Source organism: Rhipicephalus microplus, chromosome 3 (genome assembly GCF_043290135.1).
Source record: "Rhipicephalus microplus isolate Deutch F79 chromosome 3, USDA_Rmic, whole genome shotgun sequence".
NCBI classification, from domain to species: Eukaryota; Metazoa; Arthropoda; class Arachnida; order Ixodida; family Ixodidae; genus Rhipicephalus; species Rhipicephalus microplus.
In genome coordinates this window covers 145,793,824-145,812,847 of record NC_134702.1, presented here as the reverse complement: position 1 = coordinate 145,812,847, position 19,024 = coordinate 145,793,824, and the positions used below count along the sequence as shown (strand labels likewise).

General features: G+C 46.2%; 1 protein-coding gene across 1 annotated transcript; it reads left to right on the top strand.

Moving 5' to 3' along the window:
- Positions 1-14,090: 14,090 nt before the first annotated feature.
- On the top strand, positions 14,091-15,527 carry LOC142802991 (chitinase-3-like protein 2). Its single transcript, XM_075888084.1, has one exon. The coding sequence runs from the start codon at positions 14,091-14,093 to the stop codon at positions 15,525-15,527; it is 1,437 nt and encodes a 478-aa protein (XP_075744199.1).
- The last annotated feature ends 3,497 nt before the right edge of the window (positions 15,528-19,024 follow it).

Genomic DNA, 19,024 nt, shown 5'->3' with positions numbered 1-19,024 from the left:
CCAAGAATAGGCAAACTCTGGATGATTCATCTCCTCCCTGTGACGATGATCTCGTCCAGTCATACGATGATTCATTGTCGCCAACGGAGAACCAGCAAAGCCCTAAGATGGCCCAGTGTTGCGCAGACGGCGAAGCCCCTAGTATTGACTCGGAAGTGTCAGTATGTTACTTGTCATCTTCACCGATGAGTGCAGCAAGACCCCGCGAGGAGTACTCTACGGACCCGAATACCAGAGGGGACGCTGACATTGAAGGAGGCCGTATTGTTGAAATTCAGCACCTCTTGAGCAGCCTGCAAAAGGTCGCCCTCCATGTTCCTTTCCAATGCACTTTGGCGGATATGAACTGTGAGTCTGAAAGAAGGTAAGGTATATGAAGCTCCCTGACTCCTGTATCCAGGATGTGCCGAAGATGTGCCACTTGCTGCAACACGCCTCCGATAAGGGACAGCGCCACTGGAGGCTTACGTCCCCACTGGTCGCTATACAACCAAGCTGCCAAGCTCGGAAGTTATCATCGTTATTCTAACTGTACGAGCACAGCGTTGGCACGCTAGCCACGCCTCTGCTACTAGGCTAATAAACAGTTATGTTTTATGTTTAAAGGCGTCCTTCAATTGAAACGGCATCCTACAATCGTATTTACAACTTACTAGAGTTATTGTTTGTAGGCGGAATCATCTCGCCGTGATTAACAACTGAATGTGCCGTAAAAAGCAGCTTTTCTAAAAAAAAGATAACGTGCGTTTCGGGCACGGCTTCTATTGTTTTATCTCTGAAACCCCGTGATCTGCTTCGTTGCTATATAGACAAATTCGTCAAATAGATGAAACGGCTACTTCAAGAAAGTACCTTTCAAATGAAATTCGAAGAGACGAGAGATACGTGCGTTGCTCTTTGTGCACGTAAAACGTAACTTTATTCGATGCAAACAAAAACGGATTCATAGTAACACTTCATATACAAGGTGTCCCATGTAACTTTACCCAGAGATTAAAAATATGCCGGAACACGTAATTACGACGTGACCAAATACATGTTGCTCGTTGTTGACTGGAGTTAGACTATTTTGGTGTTCTCAAATATCGTTTAATTAGATCTGTTCAACTAACTTTAGAAGAAACGAGGGTGGATAAAGAATTTCATTGAGAAAGTTGTAGATCAGTTTGCAAAACGTCCAAATAGATAGTTTTCACCTTTATATCTGTTAAGTATTAGTGTTTTTCTGCTAATCACAAATGCCCGCGAAATACAAAAATATACCACGTGACAAACCCACTCGTGCGCACTGACGTGCGAGCTGGTTTGTCACGTGCTATTTTTTGTATTCAGCAGACACTCGCAATTAGCAAAAAAAAACTAATACGTAGCAGATATAAAGTTCAAAACTATCTATTCTGACGTTTTGCAAACCGATCTACAACTTTCTCAATAAAATTCTTTATCCATGTGGGTTCCTTCAAAGGTTAGTTAATTAAACAGACCCAACAGACAATATTTCAGAACACAAAAATAGTCCACTCCAATCAACAATGAGCAACATGCATTTCGTCGCGTCGTATTTACGTGTTCCGGCATATTTTTAAACTCTGGCTAAAGTTACGTGGGACACCCTGCATATAGGTTGTCCCACAACTTGAGCCAAGATTTTGAAAATGAAAGGCACTTCAGGGACAAATTGAACCAAGCGCATACTATTCACACTAGCCTGTAAATACTCGGACTATTTTTTATTTAGATGATAAAAATCATCTCTGAACACCGAGCATTTTTTGACAACCTGCTAGTGTGACCCTGCTTTGAGAAAGTGTTCATACAAACTCTGCTTTGTGTTTGGGGCGCACACACAGCATTCCTCTTCATTGTCGCGTGGCGCACGCTCGACAGATGGCATGAAAGTACAAAAACGAGAAGAAATAAACCATTATAATCCTACCCCGCCTTTCTTGTCCCATACACAAAAAAAGGCTCTTTCAAGCGCAGTCCGCGCGTTTATTATGGTGACCATACGTTTATTTCTTTTCTCCGCAGCGCACGAATACATCCACATGAGTGGTTGGTGGTAGGGTGTAGTATCGCTGAGCATAGAGGGCACCAGGTGGAGTCACGCCGGGCCTGTTGAATTTGTCGCGTTTTTTGAATGCACACAGAAAGCACACACAACACTTTTTGAGCCTGTAAAATACGAACTACTGGACTGAAATGCATGAAAATTATAGCACCAAAATTAGGAAAGAAAAAGTAAAGAAATGATGCGGAACAATTTTAATAATTGAGTTATCGTCTTTAGAAGACAACAAAAAGCGGGACTAGAAAAGTACAATTTTTCTGGATATCTTTCTCTGGTTTGTAAAAAAATAAAAGCCTGAGTAGAAAATCTGTCCGCAACATTTCCTCCATACACTCAAAATTAATACAGCGCTAAAAACCCAGTGTGCATCTGACCAAAAGAGGACGAGCTGGAACTTCAAAAAGTACACATGCATTCTCTATGAGCTCTCGCACTGGTGAGTCCTTTTAAGAGATAAGTCTTTGTGGAGGCCTCCAGAATTTCCGGTCACATGCGGCTTTTTTAACGTGCACCTAAATCTAAGCACATGGCCCTCACGCATTTGGGCCTCCACCGAAATTGCGGCCGCCATTGATCAAAGAGAAAAGAGATCCAAAGGTGGAGGAGAAATTGAACAGGTAAGGAAAGAGCTAGAAGTAAGGAGACACGCAAATGAAATGCGAGAAAATTGAGAGCCTGCACGTTTGCCTCTGGAGTGACTATACAAGTCGGGCTGCGGTAATTCTCAGGCCGAGTAGTGTAGGAGGCTTTCAAACGAATACATGGATCCTGGCGCACATGGGCTAAGGGGTTCGCGCAAATGTTCGGAGCTCGGCCATAACCATCCGCGAGAAATCACGAGCCGTGGTGGTGCGGGTGAATTCGGAAGTTGGTTCACAGGGAGCTTCGGGGATCCACATGGAACTTTCAACGAAGTTACTTCTCACTGCCAACTGTCAAGGCATAGGTGCCTGCTATCTGTTTATGGTGTGGGCCGAGGATTTGTTTTTTTTGTTACTTCCTAATAAAGAACATTAAGGCAGAGGCACCCACTCTCGCATTCCTAGCTCACTAGACCGCAGACGTCTGTGTTTCGGATGCTGCGGTCAGGTTCATTCCCGTCACGTAGTATATTTAGTCACTTGGCTAAAGGCACTAACCCAGGATGCCTTAGCTGTGGGCCAGATAATTGCACTCTCTCACGTGTGCTAGCAGTGTCCGGCGTCACGTAGTGCAAATTTCAGCACATAAAAGGGCTGGCAGAGGGCCTTTGAAAGCTCTGAGCTCTCAGTCCAGCACTTGGCAGAACAGGAGGCGTGTGAAAGGGGTCGAGGCCCGTGGTCTTCTAGTACCGGCATAGGTGCGGACAGCAACTGCGGAAGTTCCCGCTTCAGGGGGTGTCTGAACGGGTTCTCCTGCACCAAATAAAGTTCATTTCACCTTCACGTTTCAGAAAGCAAGTCAGAAAAAGAAAGAAAGAAATAAAGGAATAAAGAAAGAAAGAAAAATGCGATGGTGCGAGAAAAAAAAATAAAGAGTGAGACAACTTAACAGAAACAAGTAAGCAGCTTCTAAGTGAATGCTGGAAAAGTGCAATGCCACCGTGTTTCTTTCTTTTTTTTGCAGCATGCGTTTGCGACCACTTTTATTCATTCATTTATTTATTCAAAATACTGTCAATCCCGTGATGGGATTATTACAGGAGTGGTGTCATATTGTACATAGTTAAAACAAGCAATACACAGACTAAAAATACATGTTGCAAGCACTTGAAATTTGAATCGAATATCTCAAACATAGTGCAAAATTCGCGGTAGTGATAGGCAAAGAGTCTTTATGAATAAAGACATCAGCTGAAATGCTGGGGGCAAGCAAAAAACAAATACAAAACGAAAAAAACGTCTCGGCCTTGGCTCAATAGAGATGTTTCACTGGTCATCTTGGAATACTCGTTACGTTGTTGTCTCTTGGCTGCTGTTTCCTGTTTTTCTAGTTGGGTGGAACAATGGACATAATCGTTCCTTTTCTGCTGTCTGAGCCCTGACGCGAGGATGCGCTCATTGCCGGCACAGCTGTTATCGTGCGAGCATGCGCTATTGTTCGCGGTGAGCCCCCTCAGTGACGTCCGAGGCGGAAGAGACCCTCCACCAGCGGCGCCTTCGTATTAGGTGGATGGGTGAGCGTCCCTTTTCTAACTGTGCAGTACATGCGTGTCAGCAGCCTAGACAATGAATAAAACAAAAAAAATATTTTTTTTGCCTTGAAAGTTCAACTAATGCATTCTCTTAGAATTCTTATGGTGTAATATAAAAAATTACCCCATCTTCAGGTAAAGGGAAACGTGTAGATGCGAAGCAGTGGGCGCTAACTCTTACACTGGCGGCGGCATTAACGCTGTCGCCCATGGCGGGGTTGCCCAGGAGAAAAACCTCTCTGCGCGGTGGCGCGCAGGAGAGGCGCAAAGCACGCGCAGTGATGGACGGGCGTTTCCTACGAGAACACGCCAATCGATGCTAAATGACTATGTGAGACAGAAGTCGCTGAGTCGACACAGAGACCCGTAGTCTGCCACTCTTACACACGCTTCGAATTGGTATTGTTCAACAACGCACACGAGACATCTCCCACTGGCACTACTATGGAGGTCAATATCCATGCAGTGCTTACATACACGGGGTGGCCAATGAACGGTTCTGCAGCGCAAGCAGTTGGTTTGGTCAATCGAGAAGCTCACTAGCAGTCGCCACCTGCGTCGGCGTTGCAAGGCGACATGAGGGGGGGGGGGGGGAGTGTAGGAGCGGAAGGGGCATACATGCGAAATGGTAAAGATGCCTGGAGGCGAGAGAGGGAGAGCGAGCGAAATCCAGCAGACGCTGTCCGCGTCAGCGTTGCGAGGCGAGAGAGGGAGGGCGTAGAAAGGGAGTGGAAAGAAGGCACATGCGCAATCGGTGTTTAAGCGCCGCGGGGAGGAATACCTGAAGGAGAAAGACAAGGGTTGGTGAGCATTGGTTAGTAGACGCTGCCTGCGTCGGCGTTGCGAGGTGAGAGGGGGAGGACATGGGCAGTAAGGGTTGTCACGCCACACACCGGATTGAGCTCGAAGAAGCTTCGCATCTAAAAAAAAAACAGCGCGGCCCTCTGCTCCCTGTGGCAGAATGACCATTCTTTTAAATGCGAATAAATTATTTAGTCTGGCTATGACAGGCATCCGGTGCTGTTAGCGGCGGTGTCGAGGCACCGCCATTTCTTTCGGGGAAAATAAAGTTCTCTCTCTCTAGTCAGGGAGATAGCGGCACTTTTTCATTTCTTTATGGATAGTCGGTGCTGCGTGGGAGCGCTTCGTGCAACCCTCAAAATTATTCTGATGATGGTGTAGTGGCGCCCTCTCACCGGCCTAACGGCGATGCTAGTGGCTGTTTCAGTTCGAGCTGCGTGACCACGAATGGTTGGCGTTCGCCTTTGGTGTAGCAATCCATTGCACATAAAATAGAAATAAAGAAGGCAGGCAACAGAGCTCGTATGTTGGTTTCAGCACTGCACTATGACGCATATTTTCTATAGCGCAGTTCACGCGTTGGTTGGGTGAGTTCGCTTTGAATCACAGATGGTATCTTTACCGCAAAAGTGGAGAGGACAGAAGACAACAAGACAGTGCACATGGCGAGCGCTAACTCTACTTTTTTAGTGGTTTTGCTTTTGCGTTCTCCTACAATGGTTCCCTTTCTGTCCAAGTAATACGCCGATCAAGTTTTTCAGTTACTTCGTGTACAGTCTACAGTGGAACAGCACTATGCATTACTGAGTAATGCAACAATTTTCTCGTAGTCGAACGGGACTATCATCCACTGCAGTTTCTACCATGTCTTGTCCAGAAGTCGGCAAACATTGTGGAGCTCACTTACTCACGAATATTCTATTGCGCTTGGGTCTCACTGTGACTCAGACATAACAAAATTTTACTGCGCTGTATTAACTCGAATTCATGCTTGCCAAAATACTGCTCACATGGGCTTACTCAGACTCACAGCTCGATTTGAGTCTGAGTGAGTCCGAGTGATTCAACTCATGACTGAGTTCGCCGACATGTGGCTTCATCTACTTGGTATATTTCCTCTTTGCCTAGAAAGTGACGCACATGTGTATGATGGCGCGCTTTAGCGGGGAATACAAGGAATCGTGAAAGTTAAAATGTATCTCTCTTGAGAATGGGTCCTTGGAAAAGGTGAGATCAGATGGTGCCAGTGGCAATCATTGGGCTCACATTTTACGTTGTCATGATGCCGGACAAGAAAATAAAGGCTGTCGAAGTCTTTTTAGGTGCGCTGCACTTTGGAGCCATGAGTACCTTACAGATGCTTCATATTCTTGGTGGATTGTCTGTGCTCTTGTCTCAGCCTACGGCCTTGTTCTTCTCTGTGCCCGTGTTTATGCGTGAATACGCGAACCTCCTGCAATTCACAACGATTCGATTCATAAAAACCAGCCGATAACGCCGTCAAGGAAGGTGTACGGGAGGTTATCTCTACATTTTTAAGCGTGCTGTAGAATTTGAGATATCCATATGGAGGAAGCAGAGTGGGCAAAAAGACAACTCGTCACCAGCTGGTAATTAACCTGTGACCTTTAAACAGCTGGCAGCAAGTTGTCTTTGGTCTCGTTAATTTGGCATCTCATATAAGGCGCAATTGAAATGATCTAAATCTGAATGTTACAGGTTCAACCTCTGCCGCCAACAATTTTTATTTTGTCTACTTCGTGTACATATAACAATCGAATTACCAATGAAAAAAGCACAATTAACATCTTATATAGCCTCCTTGACTTCATTATCAGCTAGTTTTCATTAGAATTATGTCAAGCAAAAGAAACGAGACCTCAAGTTTATTCCTATATCGGACATACCTTATAATTTTGTGCAACGAAAAGGTGATGGCACACTTTGCTTTTGTTTCGACAAAGAATTTCGATTTTGTTACCTAATGAAAAAAACTGCAAAGTAACACACCAATTTTTCGGCCAATCCGTTACTTTAGTTTCTTTGTTCGAGTCTTCCACTTAAAATGCTTTCACTTATTTATTCCCTAATACTTGAATACAGTGCCGCTTGTATGGGTGTCAAGTCATTGAGACATATTTGTAAGTGAAAGGCTGATGCTCTTTCGCGGTGGTACCCAGGTGCTCCTGTAATGTCCATTGTACCTAATACAATTTTCGTTTCACTGAATCTCATTTTCGTAATTATTATTTACTTCATTATTCTATAATAAATTATGTTACCATTCTGCCATTTCAAGAGTACGATCTTTTTTATTGTTCGGAAGAATAAATGGTGTCTATCTGGGAAATTAAAGCGTGTTACACAAAATTTTATTACCAGATTTCTCCTCCTATTATTTATTTATGCAGGTCTGGTCAGGTACCACTTCATTTTGCTTTTACTGTCCAAAGCCAGAAAACATCAATCATTTTTTACTTACTTGCCAACGTGTCCCAAGTCATAGGAAGAGACATTTAGAAACTATATTAAGAAAACTGAACATTACTATCGATTATAAAAATATCCATTCTCTGAGGGCTTCTAATCTGGGTCATAACAACACGAGCGTTTGCATAACAGACAGACAGGCAGACAGACACAGACAGACAGACAGACAGACAGACAGACAGACAGACAGACAGACAGACAGACAGACAGACAGACAGACAGACAGACAGAGGACTTTATTGAGGTCTTCATGAACACTACCTCAAGGAGGTAGAGCAGTGGGCCGCTCCCACGTCGGAACGGGTAGGCCGAGCCTCACCGCCGCGTCATGGGCCTTCTGGACATCCCAGAGTTGATGTGCAAGTTCTGAGTTCCTGAGCGCAGAGCTCCATTCTTCTTCAGTCATGTGCCAAGAATCGCGTGATGAGGGGCACTGCCAGAGCATGTGTTCTAACGTGGATACGGCGCCACAATCTGGGCATGTTGGATTAATGTTTTCAATAAACTGGCTGTGGGAACGAAGACTGGGGTATGACCTGGTTTGAATCATGTGGAGGGTAGATGCCTGGGCCCTACAAAGTTGCATTTGACGAAGGGGCAAACTCTTTCTGTCCAGCTTGTAATGTTTGGTCACCTCGTTGAAAGTGAGGAGAGCATCCCTAAAGACCATTAGGTTAGAGTCTGAAAGTCCCGCAGGCTTCCCAGCACGGTGAGTAAGTTCGCATGCTCGGGCATGGGTGATCTCGTATAGGTTTGCCATAGAGGCCAGATGGGATCCTAGGTGAGCCGGAAACCAAACTATGGCGTGTTCTGAAATATCCCTATTACCTAATATGCGAGCTACTTCAGCCGATACTGATCCAGATGAAAAGGCTCGCACTGCCGCTCGTGAGTCTGTATAGATGTGTTGTCGGCAGTCGTCAAGAAGAGCGATAGCTATGGCTACCTGTTCAGCTTTAGCGGAAGTGGTGTTCCTGATAGACGCGGAGTGAATAACACAATTTGCGTGGTCAACTGCAACAAGCGAGAAGTTGGCTCTTCGACCGTATTGCGCCGCGTCTACGACGAATGCAGACTCCAGGTTTGCACGATCACTCTTGAGCAGTGCTTCACCCCTGGCCTTCCACCTGTTCGCGTTGTGCTGCGGATGTGCATTGTGTGGGAACGGAGCAACCATAATGTTGGCCCTTTGCTTCTTAGTGAGAGAATGACTACGTTCCTCTTCTACCGCCCTATACCCTAGGATTGTCAGGATGCTTCTCCCTGCAGCCGAGGAGGAAAGCCTGGCCATCTGAGCCGTATTCTGTGCCTCGATGACCTCTTCCAACGTGTTGTGTATACCCAACTGCATGAGGCGTTCCTTACTGGTACCCTAAGGGACTTCTAGCACTCTTTTGATGCTCTTGCGGATCAGGAGATTAATCTTGGCCTTTTAATGACTTTGCCAACAGTGCAAGGCAGAAACGTAAGTAACGTGGCTTATTAAGAAAACGTGCAATAGCCTTAGTAAATTGTCCTCTCTCAAGCCACCTCTAGAGTTGGAAACCCTAAGGATAAGCTGAATCATGCTTGCTGTTTTAGCTGTGAGCTTGTTTATGGTCTGTCCATTTGTGCCATTCGCCTCTAAAAGCATTCCAAGTACTCTGATTACCTCTACTTTAGGGATGATTTTACAAGCGCTGGTGCGAAGCACTATATTGATATCTGGAAGGGGAACCCAGTCTCGAGGCTTTAAACCCCTTCTATTAGGTCTGTAAAGCCAAAGTTCTGACTTGGTTTGAAAGAGTCGTAGTCCAGTGCCACTAAGAAAGACTTCAGTGTATTCTAGAACCTGTTGGAGTGCCTCTTCTACTCTGCCCTCACTGCCACCCATGCACCAGACAGTGATGATCCGCGTAAAGGGTATGACATATGTCTTGTATTTCCGACAGCCTCTTGGAAAGCACACAGATAGCGATATTGAATAGAAATGGTGAGACCACCAAACCCTGTAGCATACCTTTGGAGTCAAGCACGAATGGTTCTGATTTCAAATCTCCTATCTTAGTCATGGCCTTTGTGCTTTTGAGGAAAGAGCTGATGAATGCGTGGAACCTATGCCCCAAGCCAAAAGTAGAGATGAAGATGAGAATATGAGTACGGGAGCGATTGTCAAAAGCTTTCTCTAAATCTAGTCCCAAGATATCCCGGACATCTCTCGTTTGAAAGTCGATAATCTGGTGTTCAATCATCTTCACGGCATCTTGGGTCGATAATGCCGGTCAGAAGCCAATTATGTTGTACGGAAATAAGCCATGGTCTTCAATGTGTTGAGTAATGCGGCTATGAATGACGTGTTCGGCCACCTTTCCTTCGCAGGATGTAAGCGATATGGGCCTTAGATTACAAAGGCTCTGTGGACGTCCCGGTTTCGGAATAGAGTTGTCTGACGCCAACTCCTACGATTTCGGGACAGTGCCCTGTCCTCATATCTTATTAATCTCGTCCGTGAGTATTTGTATGGAATCATCGTCGAGATTACGTAGAATTCGATTTGAGATACCGTCTTGGCCTAGGGCTGACCGACTATTCAGTTTCATGAGAACCTCCCTCACATCAGTCGTGCTGAAAAGTTCGTCTAAAGACTCCACGTGCGGATCCTCGTAAGGGGAATAGTCGGCATCACACGAGAGATTAACAGGCAGATAACTTTTTATGAGGCGTTCAAAAATTTTTTGTTCTGACCCTTCTTGTTTGGCCATATGGATAGTTTTGTCTGTTACCCCCTCTGGTTGGATTTTGAGTTCAATTCTTTTAACAGGTGCTACAGCAAGTTCCACTTGCCTCCTGTGTGCATCTGGCCATCGACCGAGTTGCCAACTTTATCCCATTGTTGTCTAGAAAGCGTCTGGCTGTGTTCGTCAATCTGGTGATTCAGCTGAGTGATTTTTTTCCGCAACCCATGGTTCAAAGTGTGGTCCTTTCATCTGCGAGAAGGTCGTTTTTAGCTTCGAGCAAATGCACAAGACGGCTGTCAGAGCATGTGTTCTGCGTGAACATCTGTGAAACCTTAGGTCAGTAACTATGGACTTGGTAGCTGCAGCTACATTCTCTTTGAGCTGTGCCACCCAGTGATGGAAAGAATTTGGTGACTCCTGATTCTTACTTTTCTTTGCCCTGATTTCGCGGAAACGATCCCAATCCGTGAACTTAAATTATCTTGGAGGTCTGCTCTGTATTTCCATCGAAGTGACGAGAATGTAACGATTACTGGCGAGACTTTCCTTGACATTGTGCCTGGTTACAAACCCTGAAGTTTGCCACGAAGGTTAGGTCCGGGGTAGTGTCCCTGGAGCGTGAATTTCCCATTCTAGTAGGGAATGAAGGATCCGTAAGTAGAGTTAGATTGTAGTCAGAAGCAGCCTGCCAAAGATCTCTACCCTTAGCGTTAGTGTGGTGATATCCACACTCCTGATGTGGGGCATTGAAGTCCCCGGCAATAATGAGGGGGGCCCCAGCTGCTTTTCCTACTGCCCTGGATATTAGCGTCATGAAGCGCTGTCTCATGTCCCTAGGAGTACTGTAAACGTTCAGGATGACGAGGCTGTTGTGAAGCTGCCCGGTTGGTATAACCTCGACAAACAAGTGCACAGTCTTACTATGGCTCATGGAAAGGTCGTGAACTATGGTGGTAAACTTCGTCGAGACAAGGGTGCAGATAGCCCTTGTATCTTGCCCGAATAAGCAGTGGGACTTATAGACCGATAGGGTAAATTGAGTCCGTCATTGCTCCTTGAAGTACGACAATCTCCGGCTTGTTAGTGTGAGAACGAACGAATTGCTGAAGGACCGCCTTTTTACGCAGGTATCCGCAACAGTTACACTGCCAAACTACGTTGTTACTATTACTAGTCGGACCCACCAAGATTGCAACTCTCGTTTGATTTGCCTTGAGGCGCATTACGTAATGGGGCCTGCTTTCCACCCTTTAGAGTGGCCTCAGCTTTGAAGATACCCAATGAAAATGAAGGAATTGCCACTGTCGAACCTGAAGACCCACTATTACTCTTGGATTCGAGGGTTGCAACCCTCATGCTCAAAGTTGAGAACGCTTCGTTAAGGGACTAGAGCGTGTTGCTCAATTCGGCCTGAAATTCTTGTCGTTTTTGAACTCGTCAAAGTCGGATTTAAGATCTTCAGGCCCCTCACCTCGTATAGGCTGGGACAGGGCTCTCTTCTTTGCGGAAAGTTTGTCTGAAGGTGCCTCAGACGGCACCTCAATCGGCACGTTTGCTGTTTCTGATGGGGGATGTGACTGCGAGGGCGACGATGCGGTCACCAATTTTATTTCAGCTACCTTTGCTTGAAGACGCTCAAAAGCGCTCTTTAGCAAAGCGTTTTTGCGTTCGAGTTGTGCAATCCTAGCCGCGCCATGCTCTGACAGTGCAGGCATTTCCCTCGCTACCCTGCATGGCGTTCCCTTGACAAAGTCAGCCCAGCGAGTATCCCTGGCGGGAGGCGTTTGCAGTCGAACAGCAGAGGGGTCCTTGGATCGCGAGCGTCCCCTGGATCTCGAGCGACCGCTTTTGGATGATCACCGTGGCACTGGTTGTCCAGTGCGCACCCTCGACAGCGATCTGCTGCGGCTCTGCAGGTGCTCGGTGCTGGTCGGCACTGGGGACTTGGTGCGTTGACGTTCACGTCTTCGGCGAACTACATATGGTACTTGAAAGCGTGGTCTGCATAGCCTGTCCGCTGTAGGGCGAGGTCCTCCACATAGGGCACACTCGAAGGTGCACACATGATCCTTGGAAGGCGACGCGTCGCCGCATCTTCTGGCACCGCTCACACGTCGGCGCAATGGCCTATTCTTCCTCATGCATACCACACATCGGTTTGTCTACAGTAAAGCGTGCACCGTAACACACTTTGCCCACACGTCACTTAGACACTTTGAAGCCGTTGAAGAGAACGATGACCGTTGTGGTGTTTTTATGTGCTTGACCTCTAGTGCTCACAAACTTTTTGGTTAAACAATCATGCTGCTCAGCTGCTCGTGATTAAAGTACACCTCTGAGAACCCCCTTTCACGTGCTGTCTGGTGCGGCCAAGTACGAGCTGACGTCATGGGTGACCTTCCCGACGGAGGTTGCTTCGACTCTTGAGTATGCTCGGGTGTTCTTTTCAGCCGGTGTACTCACGATGAATATGTTCTGCGTAGGGTTGGGGCACACATTGTCATCGGCTATCTCGGCCGGGCTGAGTTGCGCTGCATGGGCCACTTTGATTAGACTAACATTCTTGATGTACATACCTTGTCGGTGTCTGACGATGACTCTATAGTGCTCCCTTGGTAGGCGAGTCAGTCTCGATGCAGCGATGAGACGCTTCTTTACGCCAGTGAGTGCACGACCTCCACTTGAGACACCACCACGTTGTATCAAACTGGCATGCGCATCTTGCTCCGACGCACCGTGTTGCTTGCGCTTTGAAATGGCCGTTGTCCAGCCGGACTCTTGGCACTCTTCAGGGGTAATGTCCACCCCTCCAACTTCAACATGCATAGACATGTTTTTGTTCAGAAACGCATGGCTGCGCAAGAGGCCGCGCGAGTCCCGGCACGAGAGGCGTCGGATGCGTCCGACGTGGCCTGGCAGAAAAGTTCTAGAAATTCCACAGTGGAATCACTCACCGTGAAAAGTCTGGTATCGGAGTGATCAATAGCGCAAACGGCGTCGTAGGACTTGAAGCTCAGCCACAGGGACCAGAAAGTTGCATCCGAAAACATTTAGTGAAACAGGAGCCGACCTTCACACAACTGCACTAGTCAGCGCCCCCTGCCGGAATCTGCATAGCAGTTGGCGAATTTTGTAGACATATGTTTTTAATTGTGAAATTCTGTTTTTTTAGAATTATCATTTATTTATTCATTACAATCAATAGTTCTTCAATTTTTTCGTCGGTAACGTTATCATTTTCCACTTAAATAATGCCTAGATGACCGGATAGTTATTTTTTTCTCACCAAAATTTGATTATTTTTCCCACTACATAAACTGCCGGTTTAGTAGCCAATAGTGCGAACGTGCACTATTGGCTACTAAACCGTTGCTTGCTGCATTGGAAAAAAATTTTTGTTTGGATGAAGGCACTGTTGCTTAGAAGAAGAAGAAGAAGAACCGGCTTGTCGCAACAAATGGTTGCAACATTGTTCAGGAAATCGCTGACTGAAGCAAATTTTCGATGGTGTATTGCGATAATCGAGATGAAGAGACAAGGAGCAAGAAGTCAGAAGCGTTCGCGAGCCCCACCAATCGCAGCAGGCGCCACAGAGCAGGGCGCTCGAGTGTCAACACCAGAAGCACGACCACACCATGGGCACGACACCGTGCTACCGATCACTCCAGTCTCCGACAACGTCAGGCGTTACGACGAGCAGCTCGCGTTTGTTCCACCTCACGCCACGACCGGGGGAGGGTACGACGCAACATCCAGGTCGGCTCCGGAAGACTATCATCGTCGGCGGCGCTGTCGCGGTTGCATGTGTACCGTGTCGACCTTTTGTTTTGTGGGGGTCATGACGCTCGCCGTACCCATGGTCATTTTCCTACTTCCTTACATCAGGATCAGCCTGTTCGTCAGTGCGACAACGGACGATCTCGGACAGCAGACTACTAGCAAGCTATCGCCGAATCCATCAACGAAACCTTTGCCCATAACATTGACTGCATCGTTGAGGCCAGTTCCAACAGCGACTATCATCACAGCGCCACCTAAGCCGGACGCATGCCTCGGACCTAGCCCGGATGTTCTCAACGGCGATAACTTGACGGATTTGGTCCACAACTTCTATCCGAACCGCCCCAGCGCACCACCAGGCTCTACTCAACCGATATACTGCATATATAACGTTTCCAGATTTCGACGACCGAACGGGTACAGCTTCCTTCCTATGCACCTTCCTATGTCTCTGTGTCCGAACATCGTGTACTGGTCTTGGAGGTTGTCCGGTGGTAATATGTCGAGCCGGGCGAAGGTATTCGACAAAAAGTATGGACTCTCCGTAATTGGACAAGCTGCTCGCGACCAGGGCTCGAGCATAGACATCATACTCACTATAGGCGGCTTTCCCGAGGACAGCGCCGACTTTCACAGAGTTCACGACGACGAAATTACGCAGCAGCGACTCATTCAGAGCGTGTACGCGACGATCCTGCAGTACAATCTCTCTGGAATCAACCTGCACTGGGTTCAGAACGACGACAGCTGCGAACGCTCACTCGGTGATGGGGTGCCACGCCTCGAGGAGTTCGTGATCAAGCTCAGAGCACTGCTGGCGATCAACGGTCGTAGCAGGAACTTCAGCATCTCCACTTTCGTGGACCCGCGAGACAGCTTCCAAATGGAGTTCTTTCGAGCACTGGGAAACCAAGTCAACATTACGTTCTTCAGAATGCACGATTTGGCGCCACTCAACGATTTCGATCAGTTCTGCGGCAACTCCATTCAAACTTTCCAGGCGTACATTCAAGCCGTCACACCTTACTTTCGCCCACACATCCGTGTTTCATCGAGACCTGCTGCACCACCTCCCCACGTCAATAAACTATGCATCAGTTTCTCCCTGGCCCTGTACGCACGACAAGGCTTTTCAATGAACCTGCCGTCGCCTCCACAGCCAGTGACCGCAACCGCCGGATACATTGGGCTCTTCGAAGTGTGCGACTCTCAGTTGACCTTCAAAGAAAAAGTGAAGCGCACTCCGGGATGCTTGGCGAGGAGAACTTCCGGTGTACTACTGAACGTGGCGTTCGTCTTCGAAGACGTGGTGACACTTAGGGCCAAAATGTCAATGCTTGGGCCAAAAAATGTATCGTGCGCGCTCGTGTATGACATAGACTTCGACAACTTCCGAGCAGGATGCTATGGATCCAATGATTACCTTATGCTACAGCACTTCTACAGCGCCAGGCAAAACACAAGCAAGTTTAATATATCCGCTTTTTTACCTTGATCAACTCTGAATGCCACTTCAATAGCATGATACTCCATTAACTAATCGCCGCTTTGCTTTTATTCTTTATTCATTTTTGTGCACATTGTGGTTTTCGTGTATGTCTCCAGACAAATCTTCCATAAATGTTCCGACCCTTTCTAAATGATTCATGAGTGGCGAAGCCCCATGGCATTGCGAAATTCTGCAGTGTTTTGTGTAAGTGGGCACATATATATGTAGATTTGACATTGTCAATAGGATGGTTATAGTGACGTAATGTAAAATACACTTATAGCGTTATAAAGGTGGTGTAATTGACGAACGCTTTACTATCAAGTATTCCTGCTCGTGAGCACTTGACACCGGTGAAGTTCACAATTATTAGATTCTGTTTTTCACATAAACTATAATGCGTTATTACTACAATACAGCTCAACAAAAAAGTGGTTTTTCATCGTTAAAGGACCCTCTTACAGCCGACTGTGTCACGGCTGCTTTGTAAAAAGATTTGACACTCTGCTTTGCGATTCCTTTTACGAACGCGGCGCAAACGTGGTCTACCACGACGTCACGGTGACTCAGTTACACCACTGGCTAGAACGGGGCACTATGACGGCGAAAACACGCTTTTTGAATTTTTTCTGAGTATAAAAAATTAACTACGTCCTCCAATAGCACTGCCCATGCAGCACAGTTGCAGCGAACATTGGAACTATGGCCTTTGTATAGCTCCTAATAAACTCTGAACAACTACCACCATTTTCGTGGCACATACCACGCTTTACAGTGAACTGTAACGTTTAAGGACATCGGTTAAACGAGTACTTGAGAATAACAAACTTTTGCAAAATACTTTTAGTTAAACTAACTTCTCAATAGAGCATGTTTAAGTTCAATGAACTTGATCTGCAAGCCTCGGCTTTTTTTTAATCAATTCAGTGAAGTCCTGCAATCTACAGCTCCGGCGTAGCCCATGTGTGCAGCCAGTCGCCCATCCATCGGTGGTGGTGCAACATCGCTAATGCACGCAGCACCGCCGAGGCTAAGCAACCATAGAGCTTCCTAAAATTAACCAGAGGAGACTCTCGTGATGCGATCCTTCAGCGAACATGGGTGTTTGTGACATAAATTTGTCTAATCTTTGTGCTTGCGGGTGGCGACCGCCAATGTAGCTTCTTTTATAGCTGTGTATTGGTTTTCTTTCGAAGGAAAGAACAAACAGTTTTCCACCTGGGCACCGGACTTGAAGAATGAAGACTAAAACATTACGGTCGTGAAACGTAACTGCCGAACATTTTCCCATTGTTGTTTCATGGCAAAGCAGCTTCAAGCCATGCGAAGCCAGAAAGAACGTGAAGTACGAAGACTAGGCAGACTTATGTCCTACTCATGATTTCTATGCTCTAAAGCGCCACGCGTTGCAGCTCCTATAGACACTAGCGCCAGAGTTACCTTTAGTGTATATATAGGAAACTATTAGCAAGCAAAAAAGAAACTATATGAATAGGATAGTTACAATAGCGGAGGAGTTTTACAAAGATATGTATAGTAGTCGGTACAACCATGACCTTCTTATAAGAACTAGCAGTAACCCAGATGGCAGCGCACCAGTAATGATAGAAGAAGTCAGAAAAGCCTTAGAGAGCAAGCAAAGAGGCAAAGCTGCTGGTGAGAATCAGGCAACATCAAATCTGCTGAAAGATGGAGGACAGATTGTGTTAGAAAAACTAGCCACCCTGTTTACACGGTGTATCCTGACGGGAACAGTACCAGTATCTTGGAAAACTGCCAGCACCATCCTAATACATAAGAAAGAAGATGACAAGAACTTGAAGAATTACAGAGCAATCAGCTTGCTCTCTGTCGTATACAAGTTATTTACTAAGGTTTTGCTAACAGAATTGAAGCAACATTAGAATTTAATCAACCAAAGGAACAAGCAGAATTTCGAATTGGCTACTCAACAGTCGACCACATTCATACTATCAACCAGGGAATAGAGAAATGCTCAGAATACAGCCAACGACTATACATTGCTTTTATAGATTACGAGAAGGCGTTTGATTCAGTACAAATATCAGCAGTCATGCAGACTCTGTGGAATCAGGGTGTCGACGAAGCATAGATAAACATTCTGGCAGAAGTGTACAGGGGGTCAACCACTACCATAGTGCTTCATAAAGAAAACAAGAGAATAGCAGTCAAGAAGGGTGTAAGGCAGTGGGATACAATCTCCCCAATGAAATTTACCGCGTGCCTACAGGAGGTTTTTCGATGCATAGAATGGGAAGAGTTAGGGATAAGAGTTAATGGAGAGTCCCTTAGTAACCTGCGTTTCGCCAATGACATTGCGCTGCTGAGTAACTCAGGGGAACGATTGCAACTCATGATTACGGAGTTAAACAAGGAGGATAGAAAGGAAGGTCTTAAAATTATTCTGCAGAAAACGAAAGTTATGTTCAATCACCTCGGAAGAGAACAGCGCTTCGAGATAGGTAGTAGTGCACTTGAAGTTGTAAAAGACTATGTCTACTTAGGGCAGGTAATAACCGCAGAGCCTAACCACGAGACTGAAGTAACTAGAAGAATAAGAATAGGATGGAGCACATTTGGCAAGCACTCTCAAATTATGACAGGTATATTTTGACTATCCCTCAAGAGGAAAGTATATAACAGCTGTATCTTGCCGGTACTTAGCTACGTAGCAAAAACTTGGAGACTTACAAAGAGCGTTCAGCTTAAAGTGAGGACGACGCAGCGAGCAGAGTGAATCAGGGAACAAACCGGGGTTAAGGATATCATAGTTGAAATTAAGAAGACGAATTTGACCTGGGCTGGGCACGTAGTGCGCAGGCAGGATAACCGCTGATCTTCAAATGGAACTGACTGGATTCCCAGAGAAGGCAAGTGGGTTAGGGGGAGACAGAAAGTTAGGTGGGCAGATGAGATCAAGAAGTTTGCGGGTATAAACTGGCAGCAGCAAGCACAGGACCGAATTGAGTGGTGGAACATGTAAGAGGTCTTCGTCCTGCAGTGGGCGTAGACAGGCTGATGATGATGATGATGTTGATGATGATAATGATGATGATGATGCAAGCAACCTCGCTAGAGACGAAAGCGAGCCACGTGCGCTTCAGCACCTGTGCGGAGCTATGAGATTCCGAAATTGATTCCAGTGTTCAAATGAAACCACACTGAGAATAAGAGTGCGACGAACAGCTTTTAATGGATGGGACAGTATGAAATCATGCATCTATAGCCGAGGCTGTAAGATACAGATATATTAGAAAGTTGCCAGACTTCGTGTCACCAGCAACTTGCTGGGACAGAGGTAGCACACAGAAACGCACACTTCCTTGGCAGCTTTACCTCTATTTTTTGTGATTTAGGGGCGCAAGTCTCAACAAAACTTACATTTATTTACCGAATTATCGCATTTTACACGTTTTAGTTCATGTCTGCTGCAGTGGTCGAAATTACAGCAGCCCTCCACGACACCGTCTTTCACAATCAAA

Bases quoted from the DNA above. Each gene is read 5' to 3' on its own strand.
- LOC142802991 (XM_075888084.1), top strand. From the start codon at position 14,091: ATGACGCTCGCCGTACCCATGGTCATTTTCCTACTTCCTTACATCAGG.